This window comes from Apteryx mantelli, chromosome 8 (genome assembly GCF_036417845.1).
Source record: "Apteryx mantelli isolate bAptMan1 chromosome 8, bAptMan1.hap1, whole genome shotgun sequence".
In the NCBI taxonomy this organism is placed as follows: domain Eukaryota; kingdom Metazoa; phylum Chordata; class Aves; order Apterygiformes; family Apterygidae; genus Apteryx; species Apteryx mantelli.
The window spans coordinates 41,313,268-41,337,635 of NC_089985.1; the positions used below are offsets into that span (position 1 = coordinate 41,313,268).

Genomic DNA, 24,368 nt, shown 5'->3' on the forward strand with positions numbered 1-24,368 from the left:
TGCTGCGGCTGCGCCTGGCAAGCCACAAGCGTCACCACCGTACCTGGCCGACCCCGGCGGCGAGGCCGAAGCAGCCGGCCCTGCCTGGGCAGCCCGTCCCGAGCGCGCCGTGGGGACAGCACAGCGAGCCGGGGGCTTCTCCCTCGCATCCGCGCTGTTCCCGCGCCGGTGTTCAGGCAGGTGGCGACGGTGGTCCGGTGGCGACGGCCGGGATCCCGCCGAGCCCAGCTCCGCCTAAGCAGCGCCTTAATGGCAATAAATTGGTGTTTTTCCTGGTGGCAGCTCCCTGCGCTGCCCCCCGCCTTCGCGTTCATCCTTTTTTTTAATTTTTTTCCCTTTCCAATGAGCTGTTGCTGCCAGGCAGCAGCTTTAGCACGAAGAGTTGCAAAGCGGGTGCTGTTGCTCCGGCGCCCCGGACCGGCCTCGTTTCACTTCTGCTTCGCGGCGGCAGCAGCAACACGCCGGCACGGCAGTTCTGCGGCAAAGCCCAGCGGCCCCGGCTCTCCCCGCCGTCCGCGGGCGCTTCCCCTCCCTTCCCGGCCCCAAGCGGGATTCCCAGCCGCCCTCCCCTGCTCCTGGGACGGGCTCCTGGTGCAGCAGCCTGCTGGCGGAACCGGGATCGCGCTCCGCTGCCTGCGCAGCCCCGGCCCATTCCGGTGCCGTTTCCTTGAGCTCCGCAGTCATTGCCGGGCCAAAACCGCCTGCGGGAGGAGCCGACGCGGGGCCGGCTCTGCCTCTGCCGGAGGCCGTGACGCCTGCCGTGCTCGCCTGCCGGGCTCAGCACGCCCACGCTGCTGTTTGCCAGGCCCCAGCGCCAAGGTTCCCGCTGGAAAAAGAGGGGAAAAAAGGACGAGCCCCCAGTTCCCGTGCGCCAGCGACATGATGCGCAGAGTCACTGCCGCTCAGCAGCGCTGCCGGTGCTTCCCTGCGCCCGCGGGTGCCACCGGCCCTGCTGCCTGCCTCCTGTCCTGCCTGCATCCCGTCCTGCCTCCCGGCCTTTCCCTGCTCTCTCTCTCTTTCCCTTTCCCTTCATCTCCTCTGGTGTGCACCGTGCCGGTGTGCACCACGCCAGCATGCACCGGGCGAGCACGCACCACGCCGGTGTGCACCTTGCCGATGTGCACTGCCCCGGCGTGCACCGCACCAGCGCCCGCTCCCAAGCCAGCGTGCACCGAGCCGGCCCGCACCGCACCCGCCAAGAGCTGTGCTGCTGCCCCAGCAAGGCTGTTCCTGCTCCCAGTATAGTCTGTTGTACTGGTGACCTGTCATCACCGTGGCCCACGCTCGCCGTAATTGGGGTGTTGCTGGTGGCTGACAACAGCCAAGCACGTGCCACGCGTCGTGCTCAGGGCCCGGCGACGCGGGCTGCAGTGATGCAGTATTTCCTCGCAACGCGCTGGGCGAAATTTGTTTTCTGCCACTCACATTTATCTTTCCAAAGCAGACATTTCCGGGAAACTGGTTCCTGTTATGGGAGTTATTCATCCAATAACTTATCAGTGGAAACAGGCTCATATGCCGCGTTTTGAGTTGGACACTGCTTGCATTGGAAATGCAGTTATAAAGCGCCCCTCGCCATGGGTTGGGCAGCAGCCCCATGCGGGAGCTCGGCGCCGGCCGCGGGCACCACGTGCGCGTGCAGACGGCCGCGGGCCGGGCGGCAGCGACGGGCGCCTCCGCTGTGCCGGCGTTCCCGGTTCTCCGAGGCGGCGGGCTGCGTGCACAGCTGTACAGCACCATCTGCCGAGGCCGGGAAATCACTGCACGGGCTGCCGCCGCCGCGCACAGCTGGAGCCGCCCTGCACAGCTGGAGCCGCTAGGCGCACCGGGAGCCACAGCGCACAGCTGGAGCGCCTGAGCACAGCTGGAGCCAAGAGGCACAGCTGGAGCCGCTAGGTGCACCTGGAGCCACCACGCACAGCTGGAGCGCCTGGGCACAGCTGGAGCCACCACACAGAGCGGGAGCTGCTAAGTGCACCTGGAGCCAGCATGCACAGCTGGAGCAACCACCCACAGCTGGAGCTGCTATGTGTACTTGGAGCCACGATGCACAGCTGGAGCTGCTTGGCACAGCTGGAGACAACGTGCACAGCTGGAGCCACCTGCACACCTGGAGCTCGTGGCTCCAGGGTGGCTTTGACGTTTGGGGGCCTCTTTGCTCACTGTCTGTTTCGCTTTGCATTTCTTGCCCCGAAATGCTGCACGTCCCGCGGTTCTCCTGCGCCTCCGCTGTTGCTCTGCTTTGCTCCCTAGGAGGTCGACACTTGGCATTAGGTGTGGTGCTCGGTGAGTCCGGCTGGGAGGAAAAAGGGATTTCTTTTTTTTTTAATACTCAAAGGGATTATTTCGCCCGCTGTTACAGATGTGCTTGACCCATGTTCTGGGCGCCCACCGGCACCTGATTCTCCTCCAGCCGCCTGTCGCCTCACCCAGCCCGCGCCACCACCGGTCCCCCCACTCGTTTTGCAAGCGCTTGCGACGTGGATCTCGCAGGAAACCTCTTTAACGCAAGGGAGGGACAAACGCTTCTCCCGCACCGGCGCGCGGGCCGCAGGGCTGGCGGCCGGAGGAGGCGAGGGGCCAGAGCTCCGGGCTCAACCTCCGCGAGCCGTTCCCGCCCCACGCGGCGCCGCGGCGCAGTCGTTCCCGGCACCGGGCGCTCGGCAGCGCGCTGCCGTGCACGTGGCCTCCCCGGGCTGCGCCGCCGGGGCCGCGGCCTCGGGCTTCCCGGCGGATCCCGGCCGCCGCTCCCTGCCTCCGCCGCTCCCCCGGCGCCTTCGGAGGAAAGCCACCAGCTGAACCCATGCACCGTGGCTGCTGCAGCAGAGTGCTAGAGGAGTTGTAGTATATATAATGTTATATGTGTGCATGTATATAAAAAAATATATAAAAAATGTTCTATTGCATGGACTATTGCGTGGAGTATAGCTGCCAGGCGGGGCGTGGGACCGGCCCGGCGCGGGGGGCGAGCGCTGCCCCGTGCCCGCAGGCTCGTCGCTCCTCGAGGAGGCCAGGTGCTGCCGCAGCTGGGGCTCGTCCGCGGCCCCACGCAGGGGATAAAGGCGCTGCCTGCGAACAGCTCTGCTGAGGAAGAGGAGCAGGGGCTGAAGCTGGGGCAGGTCAGTGGTGGCTGTTGCTGCCCTGCAGCACGGGAGCCTCCTCCCCTCCCAGTCCGGCTGTGTGTCCTGGTGCAGCAGGGCTTTCCTCCGGTGTTGCCGGTTTGCAGCCGGGCGAGGGTGGCCTCGGCAGCGATCCCTGCGGCGCTTGTCCGTGTGGAGCTGGGAAGCTGATGGTGGGTGCGGGAGCGAGCGTGCATGGGGGTGTCAGCTCTTCCTCCTCCTCCTCCTCGCCGGGGCTCTTCCCGGGCTCGCCGCCTCCTTGCTGCAGCCCTGATCTCGTCCATGCTTTAGGGGCACTGTGGGGCGAATGCCCCCGGCTTCTCCCTTGGAGCACCCTGCAAGCCCCTTCGGGGAGGGCAGCGGTGCCGCTTGGAGGCTCCGGCCCCCGTGTCCCGCTGTGGCGGGGGATCCCGTGGAAGCGCTGCTCCGTCGGAGCCCGAGCGGCGACTGCGAGGAGCGCTGGGGCTTTAGCCGTCTTGCAGCAAAGTGCAAGCGCTGGTGTCTGCAGGGAGCTCCCGGCCGGCGGCTCCTGCCTCCATGCCGGCTGCGGTGTGTTTTCCTTTAGCGTGGCACAAGTGCGGGAGCTGATCCCTAATAAAAGGTTTAATTAGGGTTGAGCGAAATGGCTGCGGAGCCGCGAGCGCGGCAGCGACCCGCTGACGGCCCGTCGCTTCCGCTAACGCCGCGGGATTTACGGGTGCCAGGCCCCGACCGGGGATGAGGCCGGCGGATTTGCGCTTTATTTAGCAAATCCCTCCGCGTCCGGCCCCGAAGCGGCTGGCGCTTGGGGCGGGTGGGCAGGAGGCACCTTGTCCGCCCGGGCGGCCGCGGGGGCGCGGGCAGAGCCGGCTCCGGCGCGGCCGTCACGTGTACCTGCAGCATGACTGCTCCGAGATGAGTAATGCGCTGCTGTGACTCACTCCTCTGCCTCTTCCTTTTTTTTTTTCCCCCTTTTTCTCTCTCTCTTTTTTTTTTAAGGCCGTTGCCTTGGTCTGTTTATGTTTGCGCGGAGGCTCCCAGCGCGTCCTTCAGCGTCCATGTGCGCGTCGGGCGCTTTGGCTAAGAAATGTGCCGGCGTGGTTTGGGGTGTTTTGGAAACGTGTGAACGCCGGCTTGGCCTCACCCACGCGGTACAGCTAGTGCAATGCGACTTCTTCCCTTTTTTTGGTTTTGTTTTATTTTTTTTCCCCGGTAGCTGGGCACGGATCACTTCTCCGTGTTGTGTTTTGTGGGTTTTCCTTTTCTTGCCGGTGCTCGTTCTCCTAATGCCGCGTATTTTGCGCGTGCTCTGGGCATTGCATTTGCAGCGTGGCAGCAGCGCTTGGAGCATTCCAGGGCCGGGGGCTTTCCAGCTCTGCCGGAAACTCCCCCGACCTTGAGTAAATAAATCCCGGACCAGGATGCCCTGCCGGCGCCGTGGGCATGCGGTCCCCCGCCGTTGCGCTCCTGCTGCATCCCCACCTGAGCGAGGACAGCGGCCGCCCGGCCGCGGGTGCAGCGTGTGGCCCTGCCCTCGCCTCCCCTTGCAGCAGCCCCGAAGCGACTTTAAGCACGGCGAAGAGCCGCGTCTCCCGCGGCCCGGTGCGCGGACGGGCAGGGGAAACCATCCTGCTGCGCGGGGCGCGCGGGCGAGACGCCCTGCGAGAGGAGCCGGCGGCGGTTTGGGTTTTGGTCTTTGGCTGCCGGCGTGGAGGAGCTGCGAGCGCTGCCGGTGGCTGCGGCTCCGCTCTGCCACCCCTGGGACCCTGCCACCTTCCCGGGCAACGGGCGGCTCTTGTTCCCCCTTTTTAAGGGCAATTCCCTGCCCTTCGGCTGGGGCGCTCATCCCGCGGCATCAGCACCGAGGCGCTGCAGGAGGCAGCCCGGGAGCCACCTCCCCTGCAGCATCCTTCGGGAGAATGCCGGCCCCGGGGGTTTCCCGGGGGTGGGAGGGATGCGGGATGCCTGGGCGCTGTGTGATGTGGGGCACCTAGGGGCAGCGTGTGGGGTGCCCGGGTGCTGCGGGATGCAGGGTGCCTGGGGGCAGGATGATGGATGCAGGGTGCCTGGGGACAGGCAGGATGCGGGATGGCCAGGTGTTGTGGGATGCGGGGTGCCTGGGGGCAGGATGCAAGGTGCCTGGGGGTGGAAGGGATGCGGGGTGCCTGGGGGCAGGATGAAGGATGTGGGGCACCTGGGGGCAGGTGGGATGCTGGATGCCTGGGTGCTGTGGGATGCAGGGGCGCAGCAGGAGCGGGGCACCCAGGGGTGGGATGTGGGGGACCTGGGGGCAGGATGTGGGGTGCCTGGGGGTGGATGGGATGTGGGGCAGGTGGGATGTGGGGTGCCTGGGTGCTGCGGGATGTGGGGTGCCTGGGGGCAGGATGCCTGGGTGCTGTGGGATGCAGTGCACAGCAGGAGTGGGGCACCCAGGGGTGGGATGCGGGGGACCTGGGGGTGGATGGGATGTGGGGCAGGTGGGATGCAGGGTGTCCGGGGGCAGGATGTGGGGTGCCTGGGGGAGGAAGGGATGTGGGGCAGGTGGGATGTGGGGTGCCTGGGTGCTGCAGGATGTGGGGATACAGCAGGAGTGGGGCACCCAGGGGTGGGATGTGGGGTACCTGGGGGCAGGATGCAGGGTGCCTGGGGGTGGAAGGGATGTGGGGCAGGTGGGATGCAGGGTGCCTGGGTGCTGCAGGATGTGGGGATACAGCAGGAGTGGGGCACCCAGGGGTGGGATGTGGGGTACCTGGGGGCAGGATGCGGGGTGCCTGGGGATGGATGGAATGTGGGGCAGGTGGGATGCAGGGTACCTGGGTGCCGTGGGATGCGGGGTGCCTGGGGGCAGGATGCAGGGTGCCTGGGTGCGGAAGGGATGTGGGGCAGGTGGGATGCAGGGTACCTGGGTGCCGTGGGATGCGGGATGTATGGGGGCAGGATGCAAGGTGCCTGGGTGCGGAAGGGATGTGGGGCAGGTGGGATGCGGGGCGCCTGGGCCGGGCGGTGGGACGCGGGACCAGGATGCGGGGAGGCCGGCGGATTGCGGGGCCTGGCGCCGGCAGCCTGCGCGCACCGGCGGCCGCAGGGAGCGCGCGGGGCGAGCGCCGTCTGCGCTCAGCTATTCCGGCTGAGTCCTTTTTTTTTTTCCTTTTTTTTTTTTTCCCCCCTTTCCTCCTCCCTTCCTCCTCCCTTCCCGTCGCCTCTCTCCGCGCATCTCGCGGCAGAGCGCTCGGCTAATCTGACAGCGGCCGCTAATTAATCCGGCTGGCGGGGCTGCCGCAGTGGGATTATGAGGCGGGGGAAGTGCGTCACGCGGTGCGGGAAGGGGCTCGGCGGGGGCGCGGGCGATGGGCCGGGGGCTGCCGCCTCCCCGGTGGGCTGCGGCGGGGGCCGCGCGCCCGCGTTACCGGGCGCTGCCGGCGGCGGCGGCCGCCCTTGCTCGCAGCATCCTCCCGCCTGCCCGTAGGTGACGGCGCCGCAGCAGCAGCAGCAGCAGCATCCGTGGCCTCCTCCAGCCTCGGCCCCCCCCAACCTGCTTCCCCGTCTCCTTTTCGTTCATTTCTTATTTTTCCCTTCTTTTTTTTTTTTTAGGGGCTTACATTAAGCGTCTGGTAACCGGATTCGTGCTCCCCTGTATTATTATTATTTTTTTTTTTTTTCCAGGCTCCTTGGAAACTGAGGAATGCAATTCCGCCACCATGATGGAAGGTAGGTGCTCGTATGAGCGTGGCTTTCGCGCTGGCCGGGCTCCTCGATGCCGGGGTGGAGGAGGGAGACGGCCCCGGACCCCGGCGCGTGCGGGGGAGCGACCCTGCGCCTTTTCCTTTAATTAAAAAAAAAAAAAAAATTGCATAATAATAATAATAATTTAAAAAAAAGCGCTCCCCCGCTGCCACCCCCCCCCCGAAGCCAAGCCCCCCCCCCCCCCCCCCCCCCCGCGGGCGATGACACAACATCAGGCTATTTGCGGTTGTGCCCCGGGTCCGCGCGGGTCCGGCTGAGCAGCGCAGCGCCGTCCCCATCCCCGTTCCCGTCCCCATCCCCGTTCCCGGGGCCGATCCAGGCCAGCCCGCCCCAGCAGGCTGCCGAGCATCGCCTTGGCGCTGCAGCCCGCCGCCTCGGCCCGCCGCGGTGCAGGGGGGCTGCTGGAGCCCGGCGGTGGCGGCGGCGGCAGGTGGGATTTTTTGTCCCCTTCCGAAGCGCGGCTCCAAGGGGAAGCAGGGATCGCTGAACCGGAGGCGATTTGCGCCGTGCGCTGTCGCGGGCTGGAGGATGCGGGCCCTGGGGAAGGGGGGCGGCAGGCGGCCGGGGGCTCGCGGGGATGAGAAAGGCGACGGAGAGGCGACACGGGCTCCGGGGGGAGCGCACGGCGCTTCGGGAGCGTTGCGGGACTCGGAGCCTCCCCGGCGTGGGAAAAGCCCCTGGGCGTCTCTTAAAGACACCTTAACCTCTGATATTTGCCTCGGCCATATGTAAAACTGCTTTTATGCCTTGTCAAGTGAGATCCGGGAAAAGAAACGGTTTTATTTATTTATTTTCTTGGAAGTGGAGCGGATGCTTCCTGGCCCCAAAGATCCCGTGGCTCCTGGGTTCCCGCGGCGATCCAGCGAGCGAGGGCCCCCGCGTGCCCGCCGAGCCCGGGGTGTACGTGTGCGCGCTGCAAGGACGGCGTGCACGCCGCAAGGACGGCGCGCCGGCACCGAGCAATTGCTTCCTGCTCCCTTTCCTTCCCCGGCATTCCGGGGATGAATGATGTGGTGGCTGATGTTAGGAAATGCCTCCGAACGCGCTCTCCTGCGGCGGAGCGCCTGGGCTTTGCCGCCGGCGGTGCAGGCCGGGGGGCTGCCGAGGAGGGGCCTCCCGGAGAGAATAACCCTCCTGTCACATCCTGGCATTTATTTAAAAAAAAATATATATATAGTTTTCCATTATCTAATGACTCATGGAACTGCTTTGCATGTTTTTCTGCAGTTATTTTAATGCTTATGGGAATCTAGGGAGGAAGCAAGAGAATGGAATTAGATGAAATAATTAACGCATCTGATTAATTTTTAAACAGTTGGAAGCTGGTTCTGTTTGTGGAATACTGCGACTTTTGTGGGCAATATCCTGTTGAAAAGCGCTGTCAGCCTCCAGATTTTATATATATACATGTATGTATGCATATATATATATAGATCACATGCATGTGTATATATATATATATAAATATGAGAGTGCTTTACAGTGTTCTTGGCTTAGACGTGATGCAGAGCTTCCAACCCCCTGGAAATACCTGTGGCTCCGTGCAGCGAGCGCGTTGCAGTGGTAGGTGCCTTTTTTCAGTGCAAATCGTTAGCACTATTTTTCACGGCGGCGTTGGCGCTGATGCGGGCCGGTGGGCGGCGAGGAGCCGGGCGCGCGCGGGCGGCAGCGGGTGCCGGCCCCGGCTGCGCTGGACGGGCTCTTCTGCGGGAACGCGTGCATCCCGCTTCCCGGGAACGGTGCGGGATGTGCAACTGTCTGAGCAAAGGGCGGTATTTTCTAGTCCTCGTGGTAGATGAGATGTTGCTCTGTGTGTGAAAGTCCCAATGAATATCCTAAAAAATGCCCAAGCCTGGAGGTGACCTGCAGAAACCCGTCCCCACGGCGGGGAGGCCGGGCCGGGCGCCCCAAAGCCTTGGAGCCGCCGGGAGCGGACGGTCGCGAGACGGCCGTCGGGGGCAGGTTCGACGGTGCCGGGCCTCGCTCGAGCGGGTTGAAATGCCGGTGTTGGGAGCGGGGACCAACACCCCCCGGCTTCAGAAATCTTGAGGCAAAAAATAACCCGCAGCAAAACGCTGTCGCGTGTCGGAACAAGAGCTTGGGCTGGGATCGCTGTGGGAAGGCTCCGCCGCTGGAATGCTTTTTTGCATAGGCAGCTATAGATATGATAGGTATTTGCATCTTCCCTTCTCGGGTGTCGAATAACCGCTGCTCGGAGAAACGCGCCGGAGAGCGTCGCTAAGGCAGACGTCCGTGCGCAGGAACGAAGGGATTTATTTATGTATCTCCTTTGCTAATTGATCCGTTGCGTTTCAAATGCACCGGAGGTATTTTATACAGCTTAATTAAATCTTGAAATCTCTGCTGCAACATATCGCCGAAGTCGGTAGCTCTGCAGTGCTCAGAGAGACTAGACAAGTGCGTGGGCAACGGGAACATCCGTTCTGCTGTCGGAGAAGGTGGGGTTTTTCCCCGTAGAAGACAGCATGTGCCATTCCCAGAGCCCAGGTCGGACCCTTACTGGGAAGGGCTGGGAGCACCTTTCCTGGGCAGATGTTTTTTCTGTAGCTCTTTTCTCCAGGCTTCTTGGCCCCTGTTTCTGAAGGATCTGGTCACTGCTGGAAATGACATGGATCATTGGTCAGGTCAAATATGGCAAAACCTGTTGCATGGTCTCGTAGCAGTGGGTTTCTGCTGGGCCTGGTGGCGGTGTCGCGTTGAGTGATGGGACTGGAGACGTATTTGGATCTTTTCCTTGGTGAGGCAAGAATGTTGGCTTGGTTGAGTTTTGGGTGGCCTCGTTTCAGCAAATGGAGTATTTAAACGTTAGCACGTGCGTAGCGTTGCCACGCGACTCGGCAAGGAAACGGTCTCGGAACGCTTTGGATGTCTTTGACAAAGCCGAGAGCGGGGTGGAGACGGTTGACATCAGCGCAGGCATGGATGGCAGGGGGGACCCCAAACTGGGACCTACATCCCAGCAGAGGATCCCCACTACTCCCCGGCGGTTTCCGGCTGGAAACTATTTCTTCATATGTGAATATACCAGGGGGAGAGTTACGTTTGAGCCTAGGAAATGGCAAACCGTAGCCCAAACCAAAGCCGGAGGTTCCCGTTCCCTCTCCCCGCCGAGAGACCTCAGAAGCGGCGGTGGCCCTCGGCGATGGGCTCTGCCCGCGCGCACGGGCTGGGTGGAGAAGCTGTGCGAGCGTCTGCAGAAATGCTCGGGGTCCCTGGGCGTTCGCAGAGCAGCCGGCACGGCGCACGCATCCGACGCCGAGGCACCGAGGGGTCGCACGTGCCGCGTGAGCCGTCCTTGTCGGCGTGGCGCTGGGTCCGTGCAGGGCCCCGCTCCCTGGGCTGGCGGCTTCCATCCGCGTGGCCTCCTGCCGCTGGACGCAGCTGGGTGACCACGGTTGGCTTGGAGCATCTGGAGGGCTTCGGGCGAGGCGACAGCGATGTGCCATAGGATCTGGTTTTGTCGGTCTTGAGTGGGTTCCTTCAGCGGTCCTGGTCAGGCAGCTAGACACGTGGCAGGAACTGCTTCGTCTTTAGTTTATAGGGAAACGGGTTTTTGCGGCGCTCAAGGGAAGGGCTGGCAGCCGCGTTGCCGGCGGGGCCCGGGAAGGCGAGCGAAGCACGGCTTCTGGAGAGGCTCGCGTAAGCTGCTCTAATAACAGACGTCGTCGCAAAAGGACGGCGAGGCTTTGGGCGTGCGGGCCGTTCCCGCTCGTCTGGTCCGGGGTTTTCCAACCCTCTTCCCGCGGCCCAGGAGCGGGCACCGTGATTCTCAATGAACCCTGCTGAAGGAGGGAGGGGATCAATGGACCTAGCTCAAAAAAAAACACCCAAAACACCAACCTCTGGGAATCTGGGGAATGCTTTGGATTAGGGCTACGAAGATGGAGGGGGGGAAAAAGAAAAAACCGCCCTTCTTTCCAGCTGAGACCCGTACGGTGTCAACGTGCTGATGACTGATCCGATGGCGCTGAGGACTGCCTCCAGGCCGGGTACCGCTCCGCGAGGTGAGGACGGAGGGGCGCCGGTGGCGGCACCTCTTCCCAACCACGAGGTTGCCCTGTCTTATTTCCTCGCCTTTGCGATGTTTCTCAGCTGTGGTTAAAGCTCCGGCTGGAGCGGGACCTTCGTGTGGCCTCGTGCCTGAAACATTGCGTTTGCACCGGGGCACAACCTCCTCCTCCTCCTCCTCCTCCTCCTCCTCGGAAAAGCCACGGGACACCTTGTTTTGGACAAGCTTTGCGCTGGTTCGCAAGGTGCCCTCGACGTGAGCCGGCTGCGTGATGCAGCCAGTGGAGCAGGAGGACAGCGGGCAGCCGGCACGCGTGCGGGGGGGGAAAAGAGCCGGGAGCTGCCAGAATTCCCCCAGACAGCGATTTTGGGGTCAGGAAGGATAGAAAACGTGGCAAAACGCAGCGACGGCACGCAGCAGGCCTGCAAGGCGCCCCGCTTCGAGCACGGCACCGGCAGCGGCACGCCTGGGGCAGGAGCACGCTCGGCATCGGCATCCAGCCTCAGCGGCCGGAGCTTCCCGGCCGAGCTGCGAGGTGTCTTTGGCCACGCTGGGATTTTAAAGGCGCCTTAGGAAAAAAAACGACAGCTTAGAACCAGGTTGATATCCCTCCTCTTTGGACTGTCATCACGAGGTTTTAAGGATTTGGTGCTGGGGAGAGGTGCTGGGGCTGGAGATGCCTCTCCGAACACCAGCGAGCCGAAGGCGCCGCTGGGATGCAGCGAGGAGAGGGCACGGGAAGGGACGGGATGGGATGGGAAGGGAAGGCAGGGCTCCTCTCCGAGGAAGCCGGCCTCTGGTATCTTGACCTCCACGGCTTGCTCTGGTTATCCCGAGGGACCGGCAAAGGCAGCGCGGGTCCGGGCACCTTTTCCGCGTCGCGGGGAGCCTGGCGCTCGCGGTGCCCCGCTTTGCCCGGGAGCGCGTGCGGGGCGGCGCGGTGCTCGGCCGTGTCGCGTGCCCACGGGGGAGACAGCAAAAGCTTGCAAAGTGCCCCAAAGCTTCAGCCGCGCGGCAGGAAAACCCCACGCGGCTCCTCTTGCCTTGAAGCTTAGCTTCGTGATGACGTCCCCATGTTCTGCATAGCCAATATAGCCCTTTTTTTCCCCCCCCCCCCTCCGAGTTGCGTTTTGCTTTGCGGAGCGCCCGGGTTTCGGCAGGGAAGAGGTCTAGGCCCTCGCGGCGCTGCGGCTGCTCTCGCCGTGGGACGCGCTGTTCGCGTGCGGCGCAGAGCGCGAGCTGGGCTGGAGGCGCTCGCTCCTTCCCGCTCCTTCCGTAATTAATGGGAGTCCAGTTACAGGCTGGTGTCCTGGGCTTTTTCTTTACCTCTTTAAATGGAGAAGCAAAGCCTGCGGAATGGCTGCAGCTACCGGTTTTCTTTCTTTCTTTTTTTTTTTTCTTTTTCTTTGGCGTTTGCAGCCTCGGGGAACGGCATCGCTTTTAGCTTCAACGTGTTCCCCGGATGGCAACGTTGCAGGGCGGCAGCGCGGAGGAAACCGGCCCTAACAGCACGGCGCCGTCGGAGCCGTGCCTTAGGAAGGGGGGCGGAGCGGGGAGCGAGCGCGGCCCTCGCTCCCCCGGGGTCCGGCCGCCGGTGCGATCCCGTCCCCTGCGCGGTCCCTGCCATCCCGCAGCAGGGCGCACGCACCTCCCTCCTCTCCCCTCTCCTCTCCTCTCCCGCGGGAAGTCCTACCTACTCCCATGTATTTCAGTGGACGTCACCGCAGTAAAAGCGGGCAAGTCCCTAACATGTGCCGGATCGCACGGTGATGCCGACGGGATGATAACGCTCCGCGAAGGCAAAGCGGCAGCAGAACTGGGAAATGGTCCTCTGCCGCCCCGCTATCCTGGGGTCCCTTCCGTGTCCTTCCCCGGCTCTGGGAAAGTACCTGTGAGTTTGCACCTCCATGCACTTGGATGGGGGCTTTCCCTTCTTCCCGGTCCTCCTTCGCGCGTCCGTGGCCGGAGACAGGCCCCTTATCCCGGAGCGCTCTGCTCGGCCTCTGGCTGCGGAGGACGAGGGCTTTCCCGAGCGGAGCCGGGGGGCCGGGCTGTCCCGGGGCGCTCGCGGCCCCGCTCCCCCCCCCCTCCCCTCTGCGGGACCCCAAAACCCACGGAGCATCCCGGGAAGCCTTTGGGAGGCTGCTCTCGCCCTCGGGAGCTGCCGGTTCACCCTCTCCATGGCCTCCCGGACTCGGGGCGGCGAGGAAGGGGCACGGCGCTGCTCCCGGCACCAACTCCCCTTTTTTCCAAGAGCTGTTGGGGGGGGGGGAGGAAAAAAAAACAAAAAAGAAATAAGTTCCTTCAAACCCTCCACCTACGTGCTGCAGGGAATTTAAAACCTCAGCTCGAGATTAACGGCACCGAGCGTGGGATGTGTTGAGATAATCTTGCGGGGCGGCTGGATCGAGGCCGCACTAGGGAAGCAGCGAAGCCTTTTGGGGAGGATCGTGGAAGCCATTTGAAGCGCGGGCGGCTGCAGCAGCCTCTGCTCCTTCGCCCTGCGCAGCTGCTCGTTCGGGTTCCCGCAGCGCTTCGGGCGGCGGCGGCGCGGGGCGCTTTCTTTTCTTTTTTTTTCTTTTTTTTTTAAAGTCAAATCTATAGCAATTGACTGAGGAGTCACTAAAGAGGCACCCTGTTATTAGATTAATAATAAATGGCACGGGGCTTTTAGCTGCCTGCCTGCCTGTCGCTGGGCTGTCTGGCTGCTCCGGGCTTCCCTCGTGGTGGCGGCGGCCGCCGTTCCCGCACGGATCAGCACCCCCCCCTCCGGATTGGGGGGTCTCCAGCCCCTCCTGCGCCCTGCTCCCCTGCCAGACGGATGAGCGTTGTGAAACGTCAGCCTGGGCAGCTTCTCGGCGGTTTAACCAGCGGCTCTTATACCAGCTGAAAACGAAAACAAAATAAGGTATTAGCATACAAAAAACCCTGTATCAAAACCCTCCTTAAACACCCCCAAAACCCTTGTCGTGACCTGGTCGGCAACGCTGCATGAGGTCAGGGAACGGGTACATGGGCAGCTCTTTAGACTTGTTGAAAGGCTCTTTTTTTTTTTTCCCTCTTGGCTATTTTTTCCTCTTTGCTATTTTTAAATGGCTGAATCTGGCTTGCTCAAGGGAGCGAGAGCGGCCATGCTTGGGGGTGTTCACCCTGAAGCCTACTGTGGTTTTTTCGGCAGGGGCCAGGCTAGCTGTGGGAGCATGACGGGGAAGCAAGGTGCACCGCCTGCTTGGGCAGCTGCTGCCTCAAATCGCTTAACGAGACTTTCGGCTTTTATTTCCCCCTTTGCAGCTCTTGGATCCTTCAAGCGCCTCGAGCGCCTTCCCCAGGTGTTTTGCTGTCGGCAAAGGAGCCCTAACAAATGCAGAGCCGGGGCGGGACGAGGGCCGGGGCGGGCGGGCGTCCCCGAGGAGCCGCGTCTCTGCCCTCGCGCCCCCCGGCTCAGCTCGCCGGCGCTCCGGCGTTGGGCCTGGCTTGCGCTGTAGCGCAGGAGACGCGAGAGAAGCCCGTATCATCTATTAATAGTGAGGTCATTAATACTTGATGTTTCATTAGCTCCTTTCGCCCGGGGCCGTTGAGCTCTCTCAGGTGTCGCCACAGTTTGTCCGGCAGGGAAATGGGCGCAGCGGAGCGGCTCGGGCGGCTCTTCGGACGCGGCCGGGGACGGGGCCTTCCTTTGGGGTCAGCCCTCGCGTTCAGCTGCGCTACTGCCGCCGGTAATCGTCGCTTTAAAACCGAGGCGTTTGGCCGCTGGCAGAGCGCGGGAGGAACCGGGAGGTCGGAGCCATCGGGAAGCGGCGCCTTGCGGCACCTCGTTTTGGGCGTAAGTTCGCACCGTGCGCGAGCTCGAATGCCGCAGCTGTGTTGAGGGCTGAATAATTTGCTTATTTCTGCCACGTCGAACGTCCTCGGAGCAGGCGCCACGGGGAGGCGGCGGGAGCGAAAGACGCGGCCGCCCCTCGCCCTGGCCGTCCTCCGACGCGCCGGAGCGGTCTGGCGTAATTCGCGGGACGACCGACGCAGCGCTTCTCTTGCCCTTAAAAGCGCTAATTCCTGAGGCTTTCGGTCACTGGCCGCTCGCGGGTTTTAGCGTTTCATCTTCAAAGCCCAGCTGCGTTAGCGCTTTCGTCCGCGTGCGAACAGCTCGCTCCTGGAACGGGCTCCGTTGGAGCCTCCGTCGCCGGGGATGTTGTGCGGACCTGGCTTTTCTTCCCCTTTATTTGGAAGACTGGGCAGAAGGTTTTTGCGGAGGGTCGCGTAAATGTCTTCTGCCCCTGGAAGGCCGTGTGTGTGTGTGTGTGTGTGTGTGTGTGTGTGTGTGTGTATATATATATATAAAAATATATATATTTTTAAACTAAGGGCTAAGCGGAAGGCGGTGCACCGTGTCTAGACGTAACTCGCTGACCGCCCCGGTGGGGACGCTTCTCCGTCCTGCAGCCCTCGGCTGCTGCGCTCCCTTCTCAAAGCTGGTACCAAAAATCAAGCGAGGAGCAAGAGGGATTTTCAGCCGATCTGCAACCCGGAGAAAGAGCTGCTTTTGGTCGGCAGCCGGCAGGCGTTTTCTGACGGCCGCCTGATATTGGAGCGCCCGCTCGCACCCGGTCCCTGGCCGCCCGTCTCGGAGCCGCGCGGGGCGATGGGGGTCCCCATCTCTCCGTGGGATGCGGGCGACCGCTTGGCTGGGCGCTTTCCTCCACCACTTCTTCTTCCTACGCGGAAGCGGGACATGTGCTTTTGGAAAGGTGGGGTGTTAATTCAAAACCCCCTTGGACAAAGAGCTCGCCGCAGCCCGCTGGGAGACTTAACTACCGTCGCTGTGAAAAACGTGCACTTTCTCTCCGGACTAATCTCGAGAGCTTGCAGTGCCCCCGCGGGAGCGAGGATCCCGTCGTCACGGGGATCTGCATCCCTGGTGCCGGCGCTCGGACCCGGATGCCGCCCCCCCTCCCGCGGGGGCCAAGCGCGTAACGAGTCCCAGCCTGGCCGTCGCTCCCGTCGCCGCTTCCCGGGCCGCTCCCGAAGCGCCGAGCGCTGCAGTTCCCGTTGCGGGCGGCTCCTCTCCGGGCAGAGCCTGGCCTCAAACGCGCCACCTCCGAGCGGTGGTTTAGCTTGCGTCCCTGTATCTGCTAATCCTGGCTGCTCTCCCCATCCGGCATCCGTCTTCTCCGGATCCTTCGTTGCCCGGTCTTTGCACGATCGCTAGTAATTCGTGTTTTGTTATCACCATCACCGGCAACCCGGAACGCTGATAACTCTGCAGGAATGCAGACGACAATGCTACGAACCCATGTGGTTTATAATAATCCCTGTTTCCACTTGCTCTTAGTACGAAACCTCGATCTCCCGGGCAGTGTTGAGGAGCACCATCCCCGGACCACCACGGAAAGGTGGGATGTGCAACACTCCCAAACCATGCTCTTTACCAAACTTAACCCGGGGCCTCGAGTCGGCAGCAACCACCACCTGCTGTGGGACGAACGAGCGCAAGAGCAAGGACTCGCGATATTTTACCTTTCCGGAAGCCGTTCACAATCTTGTTTTTAGGCTCCCGGTCACCGATAATCCCTCAGCGTCTTCCAGGTAGAATTTCTGACAACGAGCAAAATCCTTAGTGTTTGTTTTTATTTTTTTTTTATTTTTAAACGCTCTTTTGGATCGTGGCAAGGGAAGTCGGCTCCTGCAGGCGATGCTTTCGGCCTCCTGAACGCGTGCGTTTAACGGGGAGGCGTCAGAGGAGCGGCGTGATGAGCCGCGATGCCTGGTTTGCATCCAGGGCGGGCAGAGGCGCCGTGGTCCGGAGCTGCTGCCGCCCCGGTCTCGGGGCCCGCCGGGGACGGCGCTCGGCCACCGCTTTCCACGCGCCCTTCCAACGGTGCAAAACCCGGGCTGGCGTGTTTTTCCGTCTTTTTGAAGGTCGGTGACTATTTCCGCTGAAGCCAGTTTTGGGAGATGATGTTAGGTATCGGGGGTCTATAGCATCGTCCATCTAGCTCGAAGACCAAGTTGTTCCTCTGCCAGCGCAAAGCAAGCGCGTGCTCCAGCGCGCTGCTGCGGCTTCTGGTCGAGCAGGGTTATCAATGTCTTCTTCCTGGGAAGATTCGGGAAAAGAAACCCGAATGCCGGGCTCTTGCCCATGACCCCAGCCGGGGTCGCGTCGCCGGTACCGCTGCCGGCGGGCAGAGCCCATCTCACGGCGAGGCGCGGGAGGGGTTGCTGAAAGCAAACGCGGAAGCCTTCAGCACGGAAACGCAAAGTTGGAATCGGGAAATTTGCAGGAAATATTTTGCTTTTTGGTAGTTTTACTTGGAAGATGAATGGCAAATGCATTTTTAAGGCACCCCCGGAGCCAAGCGCAGCTCCCGCAGTAGCGCCCAATGCGGAACATCCCGGTTTAGGTCCAAAAGCCTGCGCACGAGCCGTTCGCCGCCGCCGGGGCGCTCGCTGCGGGGCCGTCCTGCCGTCCAGCCCCCGCGGGCCGCAGTGCTGGCAGATGTCGACCCGGCGCCGGGTGCCGTCCTCTGCGCGCCCTCGCCTCGTGCCCACCACCGCGCCGGGGAGCCTGTGCGTCTTGGCGTGAGCGGCAGAGCGTGGCCAGGATAAGGAGAGGAAATGGGGAGAATTGAGGGGAAAACGGAGCAACCAGTCAACTGAAATGGAAAGCAGTGTTTTTTTTTTTTTTTTTTAATTCCTCAAGGGAATAAGAAGGATGATTTATTGACTGAGAAGACAGGCCTTTGGTAAAAAGAGCCCGAATGAATTATTTACTCCGCTTCGCGCAGGGGATGGGAGCTAATGGCAGGTATAAACGCTGCAGGCGGGGAAGGGGCCGGGTGGAGACGGCCCGGGAGCAAACGGCTCGACCGCTTGCAGCATCCGGAGCCCGGCCGAGCCGTCGGCCGTGCCCGAGCGGGAGGCGGGCGCCAGCCCGTAGAAAGGACCGAGCTGCATCGGCAAGTAGCGCGATGCTGCTGGAAACGAATTGTTACAAACCCCGAGTTGTTCCGGAGGGAAGCACGGCTCCCGAGATGCGGCTTCCCCACCGTGCCGGGCACGCGGCCGGGATGCCGCAGCCGGCCTTTCCCGCGCTGCCCCTTCGGCTCGCTCCTCTGGCGCTCGATGCCCCGCTTTTTAAACTGTGATTTGCAAACAGCGGCCGCTCCGGCGTGGGAGCAGCGGCACGCTTCCGCCTCTCGGACCCCGCGCGGCGGTTTGGCGGGAGCACACGTGGGTTCGCGTGCGGGGCGGGAGGCGACGTCTCAAATCCGGTTCCGGGAAAAGGTACCTGCGGCTCCGCGGCTGGAAGCTGGAGGGTGGAAATCCTGGTGGCTTTTCCCCACCGGCGGCGCGAGAGGCCCCGAGCTGCTTGGGGAACGCTGCATCTGGTGGGAACATCATGACTTTATTTAATTTTTGAGAATAACTTTTGGAAATTTTCATGGTGCTAAACGCAACTTCATATCTCTCGGATGGCAATCTTTAGGGGTAAATCGTGATTCGGGGAGCTGTTCCCGTGTGAAACGGGATGCCGCAGCTTACCGCGGTTGATGCAGACCTGGTTGCGAAGGTAAGGAGTTAGGCAAAGCACCTTATTAATAAATTTATCGGAAGCAGGGGTGCTTCCCTTTGAGTCTCACCCGGAGACTGGAGGACAGCCCAGCTCTGCTTCTGCGGCGCCCGGCTTGACGTCCTCCCGGCCGTCCCCCGTGGCCGCCGGGTCGGGCAGGACGGGTGCGAGGCGCGAGGAACGGCGCGCGGGGAGGAAAAGCCCTCCTGGGGCACCGGGTCCGCCAGGCTTTTCCGGGCGCGTTGTGCACGGAGGACTTGTGAGGTTAGCTTTGTTGGCTTGGGCATCATCGTTTATATAATAATGCTGCGTTTTATATTAGTACATAAGGTATTGTGCACTGCTAATAAATGCACTAGTATGGATACACTATATGCTTTTATACTATTAATTCTTTTGAGCTTCTGATGCTGTGCAAAGCTACTGTGGCTTGCATGTAGGCACGAGGTGGGACCAGCCTGGAAGAGAAGGTCCACAGGTCTTCCGTCCCGCTTGATGCCCTCTGGGGTGGCCGCCAGCGCAGCTCCTTGGTGGTTCCTGCCGGAGAAGAGTTTGGACTCGGCACCCGGCACCAGCTTAGCAGCAGCGGCACTGGGTAGCAAAGTGGGGTTTGGAGCCTGGCCGTGACCTGAGCACCTCGGAGGTGACCTGGGCGCCTCTCCCTGGCCGAGGGGCCGGTGCCGGCACGGGCAAGGCGATCCTACCAGCGGGGCAGAGCCGGCCCAGTCGAGGGCAGTGACTTCTGCCCTGCCTTTCCTAAATATCCCTCGTACTCCGCGGTCTGCGCCATGCTCGGCAGGTGGTGGGCCTCTTGCATGACGGAGCAGAAGGCTCCGCTGCAAAATCGGTCCCGTCGTCAGCAAGGGCTGCGCAACGACTCGCTGCTGCTGCTTGTCTCAAGTTCAGAGGATGAAATCATCCTGGGGGGTGAGGCCAATGGAGACCTTGCCTAGATGTTAACAACTCGGATCTTAAATAGGAAAGCTGGAACACAAGCTACGGTAAACACGGAGCTGTTGGTGGGAGGCTGCAAGATGCGAGCGCGGCGTGCAGCCCGGTGCAGCATCGCCCGCCGCTGCGCGCCCTGCCCGTGGGATCTGGGGGTGCGCGGGGTCTCGCAAGCCGTTTCTCCATCCCTGGCAGGATAGCGCTGAAGAGCCAGACCAAACGGGTAAGAGCAAAACGTACCCAGCAGCGAAGGTCCATTAGGACTTGCTGTGGTCCTAAGAGACCGGCTAATGCAGTTTTTACCAAAATGAGGAAATAAATTATTGAGCCTTGAGCTTTTTCCAAGAGGGTTTCAGTTCGCAAGGGCTGTGATCAACCCTTGCAAACAGCAAATCTGGCAACTTCTAATGTCTTTGTTAAGTATTTGCCGGTGAGATGTCCAATGTGTTCTGTTGCTAAAAGGCGTTTAGAAAACACGAACACCTCCTGCGGGTCCTACAGCAAAGCTGCGCGTACAGGAGCCCGCGCCGCTCGTGGGGTGAGGAGAGCGAGGCACGAGGCACGGCTTTCGGGAGCAGCTCCTGCACCCCGTCCCACAGGGAGCAATGCCCACGGCGCCGGGCAGCCGTCGCCAGCAGTTGCGTCTGCTCGTTCTTCTTGGCCATGCCCTGGGTTTGGTTGCGGGGACTGTTGCACCGGTGGCGCTAGCTGCTTTCCCCCGGCATGCCGTCTCCAGGGCTCGCGTCCCACCGCGTGCCGGGAGGCGCCGGCGGGGAGGAACCACCGCGCCGCTCGCAGGTGAGGAGCAAGAGGCATCCGTGAACGGTCACGGCGGGCATGGGGGGACAGCCCTGTGCACGGCACCCGGGAGGTCCTCGCCCTGCAGGCCTTGGTGGCCAGCTTCTGCAGGTGGCCGTGGAGCCAGGTGACGGCGATGGGCTGCAAACCTGCCAGGCTGACGCTTGGCTCGTGGAGAAACCGGAGCAGTGGGAGCGACCGACCGTCTGGCCATGGGGTGCCACGAGACTGAGCACCACGTTGCTTTGACGATAACGTTCAAGCCCAGAAGTGTCCGACGGGCTGCAGCCCACCAGCATTGGTCGTGTCTGTTGTGTACTTCCAGCAATGTCCAGAGGAGTAGGACGTTTCTGGGAAAGCGGAAAATAATTTTAATTCAAGGACACTTTCAAAGTAGGAGGCATGCAAAAAAAACCCTATCTAAGCCAAAAGCATTAATCGCATTGACCGTGCCGGAGCACTCGAGCTCCCAGAACGGACGTGTTGGCGTTCCTTGGCTGGCTCCACGCACAGTGCCCGGCACCGGTCTCATTATCCGAAGTACGTGGTGGTTAGCTGTCCCGGCTCCGGCTGTGCCGAGTCTCCGTGCGGCCGCTCTTTGCAGCCGAACGCGTCGGGCAAGAAGGTGCGTGTCCGGATGGCGACCGCGGGATGGGTAGGCGGAGGAAGCGTAGGTACAGGATCAGCCTGGGAGCGCGGAAGAGAGACACCTGCGTCCAAGGCTGGATTCAGCGGGAGTTTTGGGCTCCTTTGAGCTGACCCGACCCCCTCGTCGGCGGTTATCGACAGCCGAACTTGAGCCGCGGCGGATGTCCCGGCGTGCGACAGTATGGCAAATCCTTCTGCCGGGGGTCGTGGGAGCTGCGAGTCTTTGCAGCCGTGCTCTCCATGCCGGGTGTCCGCGTGAGGATGGGTAACCACACGGAATAGCGCGTCGCGGAAAACCCCCGCTGTGGGCCGCTCGCGTCGGAGGAAGCGTCCGGGAACGGCGCGTGGAGCCGCAGCCACGAGCCAGCTCCCGCGGCGGAGGTGGGCGCCGGCGCTGTGCCGGGCCGGCCGGGAAGGAGCGTTGGCTCCTTGCGTCCTCCGAGCAGGAGCTGCCGTTTCTGCCGGCAAAACCGCCGCTTCCCCGTGGCGCGTTAACGCGTGCGCGCGGCGCGGCCGTGGCACGTACAAACTCGCGACGCTGAGGCTCTTGCGTGCTCCCCGAGCGAGCCGCGGTGCAGGGGGCAAACGTGAGCACGCCTTAAATTCCAGCAATTCCGACCGTTTTCCACCTTTACATGCCATCTCAATTTTAGGTATTGAGAAATATTAGCTGTGAAACACGCAGTCGTAGGTGCTGAAAGCAACTTGATAGGTGCTGAGTGACCTGGCAGAGGTGTAAGCACGTATATGCAGCTGTGCACATACGGCACGCGCACGCGCCACCTGCGAGCGCCTTTATTTAATCCATCGTTGCAGATAACGAAGGAGCAAGCGGCCTTTCGGGGGGGGGGGGAGGGTTATCCGTAGCACGCGTTAATTCTGCATCGTTATTTACATTCGTTGTGTCCGCAGGATTGAAAAAACGCACCAGGAAGGCCTTTGGCATACGCAAGAAAGAAAAGGATACTGACTCCACGTAAGCCGCCGAGCCAGAAAACGCATTAATATATAATGATGCGGGGGGGGGGGCGGAAGCCGATGCCAAACGTGCCGCGAAGGGACCGAACCCGATATGTTATCGGCGCCGGTCGCTCCCGAATCGGGGGGCTGGAGGGGGGCGAGGGCGAGGGCCGGGACCCCCCCGAGGAGATGCTTCCCCCAGCCGCGCGCCGGGGCTCGGCGCTAACGCGGCTCCCGTCTCTCGCTCTTTGCAGGGGGTCGCCGGACAGGGACGGACTCGTAAGTACCCGCAGCGCTGCCTTCTGCGGCGCCCGTCAAAAGCCTCCGCGCACCAACATCAGCATTCGGTGGTCGCTCTCTCTCTCTATTTAATATAGAAAATAAGCTTCTAAAGCCCGTTTTACTAAGAGGCTGTTTTTAAAACAATAACATGAGGTTTTCTACAAAATTAGCATAATGAAAATAGCAGCAATGCAGAAACCATGATTGAGATTATTTTTATACATACATATATATATATACACACACACGTATGCGTGTGCATGTGTATCCCCTTGACAAATTCTGCATGAAGAGAGGTCAGCTGTGATGCTAAAATAGCTGCTTCCTCATCCTTGTTTTCGCTTACGATGCTTGAGTTGGATCAGATTTTCTGCGCCAGGGGTTAGTCTAAAATTGCTGAACAGAGCCCCTGTTTTCAATATCTGTTTTGGTTTTCTATATTAAATTGAAGATGAGAGAATAGTTGTTTTTGAGCTATTGCTGCTTTTATTTACGGCTTCAGCTCCAAATGCCCCTGCTAGACCTGGGCGGGGGAAGGAGCGTGTCTCCTCTGGCCACCTGATTTCAGGCTTGCGAAGAAGCGCGTGGGTTCGGGCTCTGCCGTGTGCCATGAAGGGAAGTTGCGTTCGGGCTTTAGGCGCTCGCGCTGAGAGCAAAAATCCGAGCCGCGTTTGGGAGGCAAAAACTGGGCTGCCGACCTGCTGCTCCGGAGGTACCTTCCTGCACCATCCGGCCCAGGACGCTTGGCTTCGGGCCAGCCCTGCGTTCGTGAGCCGTTCGGCGCTGGCTGCTGAGAAATAGCAATTAAAAACGTTAAGAGTACGCGGCTCAGGCAGTGCTTTAACCCGGGCTCTAGGCAGCAGGGGAAAGAAAAGAAAAATGCAACTTTCCACGTGGCACAAAACTGCACTGGATAAATCCGTCTCCTCTAACGTCCATCCTCATCTGTCATTTTGCGCTTTTGTTATTTTTATTTATTCGTGTCTTAGCTGCTCGTAGCCCCCTCCCCTGTCGTCCTCACGCCGGTGTTTTGGGGCCATTTCTCCTCTCCTGCCTCCGCCCGGCGGGGGGCTTTGCCACCTTGGCTTCTCCGGGCGCTTTGCCTTTTAACCCCTCCGCCGGGAAGGACGGAGCCTCCGGCGCTCCGGAGCGCTACAAGAAGGCGGCGAAACGCAACGTCTTGGCGTGCCGAAGCCGCCGCGCGTGCCGGAGGCGGGGGAGCGGGGAGCCGGCAACGTGGGCGCTTGGCGCAGCTCTCGCGCCGCGCACGCGCCCCCGGCAGAAAGGGGTTTGCTTAAAGCGGAGGGAGAAACGCGGCACGGAAACGGAGCTTGGCGTGAAGCTTCAAAAGGGTTGTTTAAAAAAAAAAAAGTGAGTAATTTTTGCTTTTCAAGCCAGAAAACGGGGACCGTTAGGTTCTGCCAGCTGGTTGTATACGCGTTTAATACCAATGGAGTCTCGAACAAATGGGCTTGAACAAAAACCCCGCTCTAGCAACCCAAGCGGAGCTGGATTCCCTGATTTAGGTGCCCAGGTTTCAAAGCCCGACCTGTATCAGCCGTGCACGTTGGTTTCTCAGCACTGTTCCCTGGCTGAGATGTCCCGGGCGCTTGTAGCACGAGGGTTTTATGAAGGGTTTTTTCCTTTTTTTTTTTTTTTCCTCTCTCGGAAGGATCATCAGACTATTTTTGCTAGTATTTTATCTACATGTGCGTTGACTTTTTTCAATGAATCTGGGCAGAAACGCCGTCGCCCGGCGGCGTTCTCACCCGAACGCGCTGCTGATGTTGCTGTCCTCCAGAAAAGCTCCTTTTCACGAGTGCCGAGCGGCCCGCGCCGCCGCGAGCTGCCGTTCGAGTAACGCCCGCGCGCCCCAGCGCCACGGGCGATGCGTCCCCTGGCCCCGTGCCTTAACTTAACCCTTGGAAATCTGTTTTCGAATGTGTTGCAGAAGAAAACCAACGGCGCCCCGAATGGCTTTTACGCGGAGATCGACTGGGACAGATACGTAAGTGCCGGGGGCTCTCTCGGGCCGCGTGCAGGCGTCGCGCTCAGCAATCCCGTCGCCGCTCCGTTCTCACCCCATTAAAATTAAGATTTCACCGCGAAAAGCATCCAAAGGTGGGGTAAACCCTACCACGCAGCTCATGCATGCAGCAAATGCTCTTTTCTACTGTTATTTTCCCTTTGCTCCAACACGCATCGCGTTGGAGCAGCAACCTACCTGGAGCGGCAGGGTGTTAAACCGGGGGGAAAAAACGGGGTTGCAGCGACTTTTGCAAGCGCTTCCCCG

At 61.4% G+C, this 24,368-nt stretch overlaps 1 protein-coding gene across 1 annotated transcript in view; it reads left to right on the forward strand.

Annotated features, from left to right (window-relative positions):
- Positions 1–6,690: 6,690 nt before the first annotated feature.
- SGIP1 (SH3GL interacting endocytic adaptor 1) overlaps positions 6,691–24,368 on the forward strand; it is a 34,875-nt gene continuing 17,197 nt past the window's right edge. Inside the window, exons 1-4 of the mRNA XM_067300509.1 lie at positions 6,691–6,806; positions 21,746–21,809; positions 22,048–22,072; positions 24,027–24,083. Coding sequence (XP_067156610.1) covers positions 6,797–6,806; positions 21,746–21,809; positions 22,048–22,072; positions 24,027–24,083 — 156 coding nt within the window. The 5' untranslated portion in view covers positions 6,691–6,796. The remainder of the gene's footprint in view (positions 6,807–21,745; positions 21,810–22,047; positions 22,073–24,026; positions 24,084–24,368) is intronic.